At 55.1% G+C, this 12,862-nt stretch overlaps 2 protein-coding genes across 5 annotated transcripts; one reads left to right on the forward strand and one right to left on the reverse strand.

Moving 5' to 3' along the window:
* Positions 1 to 3,951: 3,951 nt before the first annotated feature.
* MED20 (mediator complex subunit 20) lies at positions 3,952 to 8,482 on the reverse strand. Of its 4 annotated transcripts, none has more exons than XM_010584721.1 (4): positions 8,410 to 8,482; positions 8,122 to 8,276; positions 6,199 to 6,452; positions 3,952 to 4,509 (listed from the first exon to the last, which is right to left on the reverse strand). In XM_010584721.1, the coding sequence occupies exons 1-4, from the start codon at positions 8,421 to 8,423 to the stop codon at positions 4,294 to 4,296; spliced, it is 639 nt and encodes a 212-aa protein (XP_010583023.1). In that variant the 5' UTR covers positions 8,424 to 8,482; the 3' UTR covers positions 3,952 to 4,293. The 4 variants fall into 4 exon arrangements, with proteins under 4 accessions (XP_010583023.1, XP_010583022.1, XP_010583025.1 ...); XM_010584720.1 differs by having other exon boundaries at positions 4,427 to 5,778; XM_010584723.1 differs by lacking the exon at positions 8,410 to 8,482 and adding an exon at positions 6,760 to 6,890 and having other exon boundaries at positions 4,427 to 5,778; positions 7,204 to 8,365.
* Positions 8,483 to 8,536: 54 nt separating this feature from the next.
* Positions 8,537 to 11,855, forward strand: BYSL (bystin-like). Its single transcript, XM_010584724.1, has 7 exons — positions 8,537 to 8,890; positions 8,981 to 9,143; positions 9,245 to 9,383; positions 9,723 to 9,856; positions 9,998 to 10,158; positions 10,702 to 10,804; positions 11,043 to 11,855. Exons 1-7 carry the CDS (start codon positions 8,617 to 8,619, stop codon positions 11,389 to 11,391), a joined length of 1,323 nt encoding a protein of 440 aa, XP_010583026.1. The 5' UTR covers positions 8,537 to 8,616; the 3' UTR covers positions 11,392 to 11,855.
* Positions 11,856 to 12,862: the final 1,007 nt, after the last annotated feature.

The following is a 12,862-nucleotide window of genomic DNA, read 5'->3' on the forward strand; positions in this document are numbered from 1 at the left end:
ATCAGCACGCGCGAGCTGTCACCCAGCGCGAGACACCCCAACCGCCGCCGGCCACGCCCTCTCCCCGCCCATTGGCCGCCCGCCGCGCCCCGCCCCGCCCCGCCGTTGGCTGGAGAGCACGCCACACAACGCTCTCGCCTTCCCCCTCGCCCCGCTCCCCATCCAGCGCCGGTGCTTACGCCAATTCCGTAGAGCGGAGCACGGCGCTAACGGCGAGGCTGGAGCGCCGACGGACGTCGTTTGCGCAGCCCACGCCGCGGCAGACAGAGTTCTGGCGGAGCTTACGAACTCTACGTAGCCGCTAGGGAGAGCTCTTCAATGGCTTACGCTCGAGTAGCGGGAGGGCAGCGCCGAGGGGCGGGGACTGCCCGGGCCCGGCCCCGGACGGTGACGTACCGGGCTTTGTGAATCCCAGGCTGAAGTTCGGTTGAGTCACAGGAGGGTAAATAAGGATGTTTAGGAGACAAAGAGACTCTTAAAGGGGCAGCGCGGGAGGTGGCGCGTTCCCGCGGGGCCCCCGAGGTGGCTGTGTGGGGTGGGAGATGCCCCACAGGGCCCCTGAGGTGACGGGGGGGACCCACGGGGGGCTCTGAGGTGACGGGGACCCTGAGGTGATGGGGGTGGGCACCCCACAGGGCCACAGACAGCACTGGTGGCACACAAAGGCCCCCGAGCCGTACTGGCCTTTGCCAGAGGTCACTCGAAGGCCGCCAGGTCACACACCATGAGGGGATGGAAAGGCGTTTTGTGAGAGACAAAGGGACGTCAGCGCTGGGGCCGGGGAGGGGGGGGAGAAGCCTGTCCCCAAGCAAGGGACAGCCACGCTTGGGAGTCACCTGCACCCACTGGGACAACTCAACTTTTTTCACGGCCTGCAGGAGGTACCCTCAGGGACCGGCCGGTCCTGCTCTCTGGGCAGCGCTGAGCCAGGGCAAAGCTGCAAGCAAGCAGTCATGGACCACACAGGACCGGTGACACGAAGCACAGGTCAGCGGTGTCACAGATGCAATTCCTTTGCACAGGGACAAAGTGTTCCCCCCCAACCTGTCTTGTCCCAGTAAGTTTGAGGCAAAGCGCCGCCATTTACTGCGACAGGTGGGAGCCTGCTTTCTTCTGCCACGGGACAAGGACACTCCACAGCCTGGTGGTCTCCTTGTGAGCTCCTGCACCAGCCAGCCTTCCCACAAATTCCACTTCCTGTGAGCTTTGTCGTCCTTTCTCTACACCTTCCCTTTTTGGCCAGTGCCTGGTCTGTTTTGAACCACTACCTGCACAGAAATCCACAGTCACACACCTCTCAACTGTTCAACAGCTCCCCACTGCAATGAGCCCCCAGTCTGTAATATCTGCTGAGAATTAAAACTGAAGATTAACGAGGCCCTTATGTCCTCACTCTCTTTGTAAAGCTTAGCAGGGTGCAGCTGCTATGTAAGTACTTCATAAAAAATGCCACAGCACAAACCAGAACAAAAGCCCACAGTATCCCCAGGGTAGCAGTGAGACTTGGACTCTCTCTCTGCCACTGAAGCGTTAGTGACACCGGTAACGTCACTTGGCCTCTACTTAGAGCTAGGAGGGGGAAAGCTATGACGATGCAAGGCTGAGACCCACATCCCCAAGATCCCCAGTCCCCTCCAGGTCAGGCTTCAACTCACAGAAAGCAACAACACTGCCAGTGATTTTGAGAGGTGCAGAAGCAGAAAAAAAGGATCCACAGTGGTACAGGACTACAGTTTGGCCACCTCTCCCTCTAGGTCTTTCATTCTCTGAGAAAACACTGGGGAGCAACAGGAAAACAACCTTCCAGACCATGCCTTGACAGGCAAAATTAGGGTGGTTTTCAATTACACTGGTTCAATCCATTAATGTAACACAATTGAAAGCCCCCTGAAGACTTGTTAAGATGCAGACTAGCATGTTCGAAGCCACGTTAACCTGCCATACTGATGCTGGGGGGGCCAGAATGAGGAGGATTACTGCAGCTAATAAGATTGAAAAACAGTCATTTTGTCCATCAAGAAAGTAAAAAGCCCTAGAGTAAAAGCAGCCCCTCATGTGGAGCAGCTGATCCCCTCGTTCAGAGAACACAGTTACAACAACAGACATTTTTGCTAAGACATAAAGGGCTAAATCCTACCCATCCTTACACGTGTGGAAACCTACTGACGTCAATGGCTGTAATGGTGTAATTGAAGGCAGAATGTAGCTCAAGGGGTCCCATTTTATTACTCTAGGAACAGTACAATGTATTAATAAAGAGCACAGAAGTCCCCAGAGATTCCAGCACACTTTTTATGTTTTTAAGACATGTGACCGGAGTTTTGACATCTCTGGTTACAGAACGCATCTTTTGGGAATTAATAAAGCATTAGCAACATTCAGCATGACTAATCTGACCATTAAAAGGTATTTTTTTTTTAACCTTAAGACTTAAAATGGGAAACAGGACAGAAATAACTATCCCTACAAAGACTACAGTTTGTTTTCATAAGTTTTGCCAGCCACGCTTAACTACGTGGAATGACAGCAGGTCAGATTCTCACTGAATTTTCACCACTGAAAATTAATAGTCCCACTGAAGTCAGCGCACGTGTCATGAACTTGAGCTAAGAGTTGCAAAAATCCAGTATATTCAGCATGTTGGAATTTCTAACACACTTACGGTACATTATGCCATTTATTATGGCTCATTAACCAGATCTTTCTGGACCCAGTGCTGATTAAATTTATTAAATGCCCACACTAAAAGCTCTAGGCACTCTAACAGTTAATTAGGTTTACAGGTATAAATGATAATCACAAAGAAGTCATATCTAAATAACTAGTTCTCCACCAGTCAGCAAATCAAGTAACAAAACAGCTTCTTTTCCCCCCACTGCTTCAGATGGAAAAATCTATTTAGGAGAAATCTATTTCTGTTTTACTTGCTCCTCAGAGTCTTCAAGACCCCCATGTTGGGAAGGAACCAGCAATATTTTCTGCGAGCAAGACACACACTGCTTCTTCATGAGGAACCCACCGTCCTTCTTGCAAACCTCCCTTCCTAGAACCATCCTTAGACCTTCTCTACGCCTGCCCTTTATGTCTGGCATACGGGCTGCAGAGCTGGAACCCTGCTACACACAGCCTTCCCAGGAACCACGAAGAAAGCTCAGTGCAAAGGTTTGTGGCTGAATGAGGGTGTTTCTGCGTATTCTGAGACTGAGCAGAGTGGAGCAGGGAGGAGAAGAAAAAATGACAGCTACAAGCTGGACAGGTACTGAACAAGTAAAATCAAGGGGACAGATTGCTCAAAAGGGATCTGATTTCTCTGGTTTTCCTGCTGTAAAAATAAATCGCCACTAAAAAAAATATTTGAGTGATACTGTATCATTAAGTCTTATAATAAATTTTTCGCTCTTACTCCCCAAGTCCTTCCTTACTCCATTAAATCCGCTGAAGTCACCAAGATTTCTCAAATGAGAAATGGTGTACAGGGATAGGACATTTATTACCTACCTTTCAAACAAAGCGACAAAGCGGTTGGTATTCTCTTTCAATGCATGAGAGGGCTCCTGCCAGGCTTATTTATTTATTTATCACAAGGCTTCATCGGTATCATCTGAGAGGTAGAAGATTTTAATACTCCCATCAGATATAAAAGATGAAGGCAAGCTAAGAACATACCCATAATAGGAATGCAAGAATTCCTGTAGATTTTGCTACAGGGAAATTAGTTTGCTTCAGGGGTATAAAGCTCTTGCACCAAATCAAAGATAAAACTCTGCTGAATAATTGTCTCCACGCAACAGAAAATTTCAAAAGCTGTAAATAAACAATACAAAACAGCACAACACTTGCTGTGCAGAAAGACTCCATCTCCTCACAAAATACAGCTTTTTATTTTGATGAAAAATAACAAGACACTTTCACATGGGTATCCAAAAAAAATTTAAAAAAAAATCTCTCATGTAGCTGTTCGCAGTCAAGGAAACTCTGCCCTTGCATGCATTTGGTTGGAATTTCTCCTTTTCCCTCCTGCCAACAAGCAGTAATCCCCTGCACGAAGCACTGTACAAAGAACCATCAGAACCACAGGGCTGATCCCAGACACGCTCAAAACCATGAAGGAGGACAACAAGAAATACACGTAGCATTCAAGACCTTTGCTTTGAAACATGGGAAAGAGATTGAGAAAAAAAAAAGAACAACCTTGGGCTGCCGCCAGTGCCACTTTTTGGAGGGAATCCTGATCCAGATGGGCAGGTAGAAAAGAGGATGCAGTTGCTCTAAACCAGGCTCCAGGGAGTCCTTTCATCTGATCCCCGCTACAGGCACCTGCTGCTGCTTGCGGATTTTGTTGAACAGCTCCATATACTGAACCATCGTGTCTGCTGGGCTGTAGATGCTGTCGTGCTTGGTGCCAAACACGGACGGGATGCCGGGAGTGTGGTTCCCCATGAAGCTCTGCATGAACTCCATGAGCAGGTTCCAGCAGTCGTTAGCTATCACGCAGGGGCAGTACTCCACCTGGCAACAGAAACCACAGCCCTGAAGCTCGCAGCAGGGACAATAACCACGCAGGAGGCAACGCGCTTTCCTCCCTCTACCTTGCTAGAAAGAGAATGCTTTTCATAAAAAACATCTGAGAATATTTAGCATATAACAAGGATGGACAAATATAAATGAACAGGACACGCTGGGAACATGCAAGCAATCCCTTCAAAAAGGAAGGGGAGGTAAAATGTACCCTGTAAGGGCACTGCTTTTATTAAATCCCCAATAGTGGGGATTGGGACATGTCTTGGGGACATTGGTTCAAACGCCACATTAACTTTATCCCACCCAAAACCAAACTTCACTCCCACATGCCGGTAAGTCAACAACTCGTGTGGCTGTGACATCTCTCAGGAATGTACTGGAAAAAGCCTTGGGACTTAAGGACTTAAAGCGTTTTACTAAATATGAGTCTGGTCCCAAATCAGGAGTAGGTCCTAATGCAAACCTTGAAAAAAACTACTACACCAAACCAGAAGCAGCCAGACCACCTGGCAAATCTGGTCCTGAACTCAAGTTTAGGGTAAAAAAAGCTTCTGTTTAACCCCAGGTCAATAGCAACGCTGATGCTACAACATCTGTGTTTATTGCAGTGAAGAAATAAGCCATTTCTCAATCCTCATCCCTGCTGGCTAGGAACGCCTGCCTGATTAATTGTATATCAGATAATAGGATTTGTGTGTTTAGAAAAAGCATAAGCTCTGATTTTGAAAGACCTCTAAGCATCTAATTCTCAGCTATCTTGAAGACTGTTCGGCACCAATATTTCTAGATGTCTGGAGTCTGACCTTTGCCCTTCCCATACCAGCGCAGCCCAGCTCCTTGTCTTTTCCAAGATGTTTTTCAGCCCAGCTGAGGCTTGTCCACAGCTTGTGAGCCTTCGACTCACACTTGTATTCAGCCAAGCATCTCCCCAAATGCCTTCCTAGATCCTCCCATGCCCCTTCGTGTACACTGAAGGATCTTCCTTTAGAATTTGCTTCAGCCCAGCCTCCACCCCATGAAACACCCGTCAGCAGCTGGCAGCCGATGCTCTCGAGCCTCATCAGCAGTCACAGCACTGAGCAGAAAGAGCGGAAGCTGTTTGATGGCAGGCTTCAAGCCCACGGTGCAGCAATCCAGGTTGGCACGCCACAGGGTAGGACTGACGCCTGCCAAAAGCACTCTGGTGAGGAGAAGACCATCTCTACACTGCGTGAGCAGAACCTGGGACAAGAGGGCCCTGCTCTCCTGGGGCTGTGTCTGCTCGAGATGGAGAAAGCAAGCAAAACCCAAATCAGCATCAAATTAGCAGCTGAAGAGGTTGTGTTGTCCCCCTTGGTACGCTTATTAACCTGAAGTACGCTACTAGTGTTGTGCATCAGGACTTTAAGCAGCTTTTTAGTTTGATAGCATCCCTTCAGGGTTTTGTTTATTGGCACTTCAATGACAGGCTTTTCCATAGCTGCAGCTGAGCCCCAAAGTACCTGCCTGAATTAAACCTTGTTGTGAAAAGGAGATAAATACCCTGCCTGCTGCATACATGAACGCATCTAGGACAAACTACCAGCAACAAGCAATGCGATCGAGACACAGAAAGGATGGGGGATTTCTTCTCTAACCTCCAAAATGGGATTTCCCTGTCTGTAGTTGTATTTCATACCCTTCAAAGACAATTCTTACCTCCACAGATATCCCACGGGCACTGGGCCCCATCGTAACTGTGCCCACCTTCACCAAGAAGTCACAGTACTGGTAGCGGGTGCCCCGGCTCTCTATCTTGTTCGCCTTGGCGTTTTGGAAGAAGCCTTTCAACTTCACCATAAGGATATCAAAGTTGGCATCTGCTATGAGGCAGGGACCGTTTTCAAAGAGAGCAAAGCAGCTGAGGGGATATTCGGAGTTGTGCATCACGTACATCAGCTTGCCTGTCTGCCCTGAAATAAGAGCAATGGTATTTGGGCTGTAAAACCAACAGTCCTGCGCTTGTATGTGCTTTTAAAAAAAGAAGCATCTGTTTTTTCCTTTGTCCTCCTTGTTGCTTTTATTCCAGGGTCCTTGTACCACTCATACATGCTTTATGTTATCCGGCTGTTCAGGGAATAGATTGTGTCTCCTTCTTAAGATTTAAAGTTAAAGGGGAAAAAAAAAAATCTTCTGCCAGCACAACTCAGAGACCAGAGAGTGAGCTGGACGCGAGATCCCCAGCAGGCTGGGGCAAGGGGGTCAGCAAAGAGCACCCACCTCCCATCCCCAAACATGGGGCTGGGCATCTGCTGACTGTCCTGCCCACGGTCACAGGAGGAAGGCTGGGCTTTGCCTCTCTTCCCCCTCACCCACCAGTCCTGCCTGGGGAGGACGTGTTGAGACACGCTCTGGAAAACAGGGTGCCCTGGCTTATATCATGCTTTAAAAGCTGGAAACAATTCTCGTTTATCCACATAGATCAAAAAAGCCTTTCCAGGGATGTGGCCGTGCAAGTTCCAGCTGCAAAAAAAGCAGCAAAAAGCCGCTCTGGTAGCTTCAAATAGATCTGTCTGGGCAAACTGGCGGAGCCGAGCCCCAAGGCAGCCGCAGAGACAGCGGCGATGTTTGCCTTAGCGTTTTTAAATGATGTGAAAATCGAGGGGCGCTTAGGAGGGATAAAGAGACTGGAACAGCCCCTCAGGTGAGCACGCCACGCCGTACCTCTGAGCAGTTTTAGGCCCTGCTATGTCAAGAGGGGATTTGGGGTCCTCTGAGCACATCCCCTGGAAAGACCTGGGTCACCTCATGCCTCAGAAGCCCTTAGAGCTGCTCCCTACTGTCCCGGGAGCCGGTGCTCAGCTCCGCTCCCCCCTCCAGCTTGCAGGCTGGCTGCCACCGCCTGCCCTCCAGTGACTGCCCCTCGGAGACGGGCAGATGCTGCCAGGAGACTCGCGCCCATCCTCTCCGGACCAAAACGTGGCCTCCAAAGCGACTCAAACAGAAACAGCATTTGAAGTTTCACGGAAAAATAACGCTGACAGCAAAGATAACCCGACACGGCTGCTGAGGCTGGAGCAGGAATCCTCAAGGCAGGGCTCCCCACCGCGACAGGGCCATCCCCAGGGCAGGGCAACGCGGGGACACGCAGGGAGAGGGAAAAACGGTGCTAAGGAGCGGGAAGAACGGGCACGGCCGGGTGTCTGCTACCGGGCAGAGAGCATCGGCCACGGCAGGCCGGTCCGTGCCCCATGCCGACCCTCCCCAGCTCCGCCGGGACCCCGTACAGGGACGCTCCTTCTCCCAGAGAAGAGAAAAGGCCGACGGCAACCGCAACAGGCACCTCCTGCGGGCGGAGAAGACATTCTGCGGGCGGCGAGATGGCTGCTCGTTCCCCACCACGATAAATCAAACAGCCACGACCTGCGGGAGAAGCCCCGACCGTCCCGGTCCCGGTCCAAGCCGTGGCCTCACCCACAGCAGACGCTCCTTCCACGGGAGACCCTCCTGTCACCGGGGTTCACCCCCCGGGCGCCACGTTAAGGAGCTGGAAAGGGCACCGGGAGAAGAAAGAGCTGCGGGCCGGCTGACGGCACCCCCGGACCCGGACCCGGACCCCCCCGGGGCTCTCCCGGGGCTGACCTTGGCTGCTGATGGTGGAAGCGGCGGTGTGGTAAGTCTCGCAGTCCACGCAGAAGGTTCCCTGCTTCTCGGCCCCCAGCAGCTCCAGTTTCCGCGTCAGGATCTCCACCGTCTGCTGCAGGCTCTTCCCCTCCGCCACCGGCACCTGCGCCACGCTGGGCACCGGGACGGGGAAGTCAAGAGGGGCAACCGGGACCCACCGGCGGCTTCTCCCGGCTCCCCTCCCGCCCCCCGGGAGCCCCTCACCGCGATCTCCCCCCTTCCCTCCTCCTCCTTTCCCGTCCTTACCAGGTGACCCCCATCCTGCGCCCGCCCGCCCCGCCGGGACGGAAGCACCGGCGGAAGAGGCGGGGACGACGTTGCCGCCGGAAGGGGCGGGGACAAAGCGCACGCGCGGCCGGTGGCGGAGCGGACGGCAGCGGCAGTTCGGGTCCCGGTCCCCGTCCCCGTCCCCGTCCCTCCGAGGCCGGTCAGCGTCTCTCAGACCCCGCCACCATGCCCAAGGCCCGGCGGACGCGGGGCCCCGGTCCCGGTTCCATGCTGCCGCTGGCCGAACAGATTCTCCAGGAGGCGGCCCCGCGGCCCACGGTGCGGGGGAAGGGACGCGGCGGCCAGGCCGAGGCCAAGGAGGAGGAGGAGGAGGAAGGCTATGTGGACGCGCGGCTCTCCCGGCGCATCCTGGAGCAGGCGCGGCGGCAGCAGGAGGAGCTGGAGGCCGAGCACGGCCCCGGCGCCCCCGCCGCCCCCAGGCAGCGCAGCACGGCCCTGGGTGAGACCCCCCCCGGTCCCCCGGTTCGCCCCCAACCCTTCCCCGGGCGTCGAAGGGTGCGAGGCTCAGCCAGCGTTTCTCCCTTCGCAGGCCCGGCGGTGCCCGGCTCGGACTCGGAGGATGATGAGGAGTGGCCTTCGTTGGAGAAGGCGGTGGCGGCAGGACGGAGCGGGGAGTATTGCGGGGAGGTGGTGGTGGACCCCGAGGACGAGAAAGCCATCGAGATGTTCATGAACAAGAACCCGCCGCTGAGGTGAGGATGCGGTGGGAGAAGGGGCCGGAGCGGCGGTGGTGGCGGCTGCCGCTTCCTCCCAGTCCGGCCCCTGACTCGCGCCCTTCCCACACTGGGCCCAGGCGCACACTGGCGGACATCATCATGGAGAAGATCACGGAGAAGCAGACGGAGGTGGAGACTGCGCTGTCGGAGTTATCGGGCTGCCCCATGCCCCAGCTGGATCCCCGTGTCCTGGAGGTTTACAGGGGTGTCAGAGAGGTAAGGGCAAAGCTGCTGAGCGCCACGGCCACCGCCTCTGCGCCCACTCTGCCTCAGAGAGGTTGTCCCCATCCTCGCTCTGCGCAGGCGCTTCTGTGGATTAACTGCAGTTTGTGTAGTATCGGCCACTGAAGGGCCTAGAGAGTTTCTGAGCGACAGTCTCCTGAGCAGCGTGCTCGGGGTGGTCCTGGGATGGTCCCATCTCAGGACCTGGGATGGTCCTTCCTTGCTAGAGATGCTAAGGAAGGGGAAGACTTTCTCGTGGTCATGGGACAAGTCCCGCAGCCCTGCTGTCAGTGCCCATATGTCATGGCCTGGCCTGTATCCTTGTCTTTTAAGGTGCTGTCCAAATACAGGAGCGGGAAACTCCCCAAGGCATTTAAAATCATTCCTGCCTTGTCCAACTGGGAGCAGATCCTCTACATCACAGAGCCGGAGACGTGGACAGCAGCTGCCATGTACCAAGCCACCAGGTGAGGTCAGCTCTGGGAGCTGCTGACGTGGGATTTTTTTGCTCTTTCTTTCCATAACTGGAACCAGATTTACAAAATACCAGCCTGTCCCCTGCTTGGCCTCTTTTCTCCACCCCTCACTTTGTGCTTTGCTTTTCCCAGGATATTTTCATCCAACCTGAAAGAGAGGATGGCCCAGCGGTTCTACAACCTGGTGCTGCTGCCACGGGTCAGGGATGACATTGCTGAGTATAAGCGCCTCAATTTTCACCTCTACATGGCTTTGAAGAAGGCTCTGTTCAAGCCGGCAGCCTGGTTCAAAGGTAGGGACTCCCTGCAGAGCTGCCCTTCCTACCTGGGAGCCTCTTGCCATCTGGGAAGCTCAGTGGGTGTGTGTGTTGCACATCACTGCCCAGTGTGACAGGACACTCTCCCCTGCGTGGTGTGGCCCTGGGGGCTCAGTGGGGAGGAGAAGACCTGAAAGACACACAGGGAGTTCCACTCGGTGGACAAAGCGGCTTCCAAACCCCCAGGGGCCTGTTGGCGGGGTTCAGGGTGGAAGGGTGATGAGTGCCCGTAGGCTTACGCAGGCGCTGCCAGCGAGTGCTAGCAGGTATTGGGGGGTTCTGGAGGTTGATGGCAGTTTACGAACTGTCTCGAGTGATATTCGTCTTGTCTGGCACCCTGAGGTGGTTCAGGGCTGGTTGCGTGGCAGGGAGATGCTGCGACCCCTGTAACAGCAGCTACTGGAGGAGCTGTTATTTCCTGGGGTCAGATGTGTCCTGGGATAGGAGAAGGGGGCTTAATCACAGGGTTCTGCCTGCTGCGATTGAGAAAGGCGGTGCCTGACTCTTCCTCCTCCACAGGGATCCTCATCCCCCTGTGCGAGTCGGGGACCTGCACGCTGCGGGAGGCAATCATCATCGGCAGCATCCTCACCAAGTGCTCCATCCCCGTTCTCCACTCCAGGTAATGCGCTGGGAGGCTGGAGGGGGTCAGAGGTTCTCCTTTAGGGACACCAGTGCAACGCCTCCTATCTGTCCTTCAGCCTCTCCGGCATCTCGGAGGTGGGGGGGTTTGCTCTGCTCCCTCTGGGGTTGAGATTCAAGGCTCAGTGCTGGGTTTGTCATCTTTCCATCTGGGTGCCTGGTGCCCCGTGGCTCCTGCCTGGCCTGCCCTCACCTCAGTGCTCCCTCTGTCCCCACAGCGCGGCCATGCTGAAGATCGCCGAGATGCAGTACAGTGGTGCCAACAGCATCTTCCTCCGGCTGCTCATCGACAAGAAGTACGCCCTGCCCTTCCGCGTAGTGGATGCCCTCGTCTTCCACTTCCTGGCCTTCCGCACGGACCAGCGGGTCCTGCCCGTTTTGTGGCACCAGAGCTTCCTGGCCTTTGCCCAGCGCTACAAGGAGGACCTCTCCTCGGAGCAGAAGGAGGCTTTGCTTGAGCTGCTCAAGTTCCACAGCCATCCGCAGATCTCGCCAGAGATCCGGAGGGAGCTGGTGAACTCCAAGACAAGGGACGTGGAGGGGCAGCAGCCCGTGGCCATGGAGTGAGCAGGCAGAGGCAGGGAAAAGCTGCAGCCTGACCCGTTCCTGGGACACTGCTGGATGCAGCTGGGAGCCCTGTGAATGAGCGAAGCTGTGGGGAGGTGTGTAGGAGCATCCATCCCGGGATCCTGCCGCTCCAAGTGGGCGTTGGGGGCAGCCTGTGCCCATACAGCTGGATTCTGCTCCCTGGGCTGCTTGTCACAGGGCACAGCAGCCCCTGTCCCACCCAGGAACCTGGTGCCACCAGCACCCGGGAGGGTTTAGCTTGTTTCTTTATTGGAAAATAAAACCCGAGCCATGTCTGTCAGTCAGGGGTGGTTCTGCCCCGCAGCTGCACACACCTCTCTGTGGTTGCATCCCTGCACAGTTCTGCCCTGTCCCCCAACTTGTCCTGTCCCCAGCAGGTGGCAGAGCAAAGCCACCAGCCCTGGGCTTCTCGCAGAGCCGCAGATCAAGTTTGCGCTGCCGGTGCTGTCCCCAAATTGCAAAGGGAGAAGGGGTCCCTGTGCACTCCCTTGCCCCTCCCTGTGTCCTGGCTGGGGGCTCTCCCTGCCCTGAGCAGGACCTGGGTGGTTGGGGGGACAGGGCTGGGACCTCCAGACTGTTCCCAGAACCCAAAACTGCTCTCAGGGAGCAGGGGCAGGGAATGCTCCTGTTGGTGTATGAGCCCCAAGGGCTTGGTTCACACCAGCAGCAGGGCCTGAGCCAGGACACCACGAGGAGTGTGCGTGGCTGTGGGCAGAAGCGAGGGCAAGAGCAGCCCAGCAGTGCTGGGAGCAGAGGGGAAAGCCGTGGGGGGCAGCAGAGGGGGAAAATCCTCCAGAGAGCCCCTCTCCTCACAGGGGCTGGAAGCAGGCTGGGGCATAGGACAGCCTTTGTTTTTTGGGTTATGTTTTGGGGGTTTTTTTCTTTCTTTTTTCCCCCATCCCTCTACCTGGACACCCCATGGCCTGGGCCCTCCTTCCTGCCTGGCACCCTGGCTTCCCCACCACCACCCTGCCTCCAAAATGCCAGCCGTCCCCCTTCCCCAGGGATTTTCCTGAAACACTCGCTTCCCCAGCTGCCCCTCTGGGTTCACCTCTACTCGGCAAGGCTAGTGAAGCCCTGGCACCCCGGGGCCGCTGTCCTTGCCTGGCCATCGAGGCCACGTGCCTGGCCTGCTCGCGGCAACCTGCCCACACACTCTTGCCACCTTTGCTGGAAAACCCAGCAGGGGCTTTTCCTCATATGTCCCACGAGGTCCTGTGCTTACCCTGGGGAAGTGCTGACGGTGACGCTGTGATGCTGCGAGGTTTGCACGTTGCAAGTAGCTGGCTTTGCCCCTGAAACCAGCACAAAGTCCTGCAGGCATGGCCCGTGGAGAAAAGGCCCTGCAGCTTCCAACAGCAGCAGGTTGCGCTGAGGACGGCTGCCTCCTGTCTGCTTCTCTCAAGAGTTGGCACCTTCTCCCTTGACAGCAGCAGCAGCAGAAGCCACG

The sequence above is a fragment of the Haliaeetus leucocephalus genome, unplaced genomic scaffold (assembly GCF_000737465.1).
Source record: "Haliaeetus leucocephalus isolate CR32 unplaced genomic scaffold, Haliaeetus_leucocephalus-4.0 Scaffold1000, whole genome shotgun sequence".
In the NCBI taxonomy this organism is placed as follows: Eukaryota; Metazoa; Chordata; class Aves; order Accipitriformes; family Accipitridae; genus Haliaeetus; species Haliaeetus leucocephalus.

Excerpts from the sequence above, each read along its gene's own strand:
- BYSL (XM_010584724.1), top strand. The coding sequence starts at position 8,617 with ATGCCCAAGGCCCGGCGGACGCGGGGCCCCGGTCCCGGTTCCATGCTG. Across the intron at positions 8,891-8,980 it reads GCAGCGCAGCACGGCCCTGG|GCCCGGCGGTGCCCGGCTCG; the intron begins GTGAGACCCCCC and ends CTCCCTTCGCAG. Across the intron at positions 9,384-9,722 it reads TTTACAGGGGTGTCAGAGAG|GTGCTGTCCAAATACAGGAG; the intron begins GTAAGGGCAAAG and ends TTGTCTTTTAAG.
- MED20 (XM_010584720.1), bottom strand. Across the intron at positions 6,453-8,121 it reads TTCCACCATCAGCAGCCAAG|GGCAGACAGGCAAGCTGATG; the intron begins GTCAGCCCCGGG and ends CTCTTATTTCAG. Across the intron at positions 5,779-6,198 it reads CCCGTGGGATATCTGTGGAG|ACACAGCCCCAGGAGAGCAG; the intron begins GTAAGAATTGTC and ends CATCTCGAGCAG.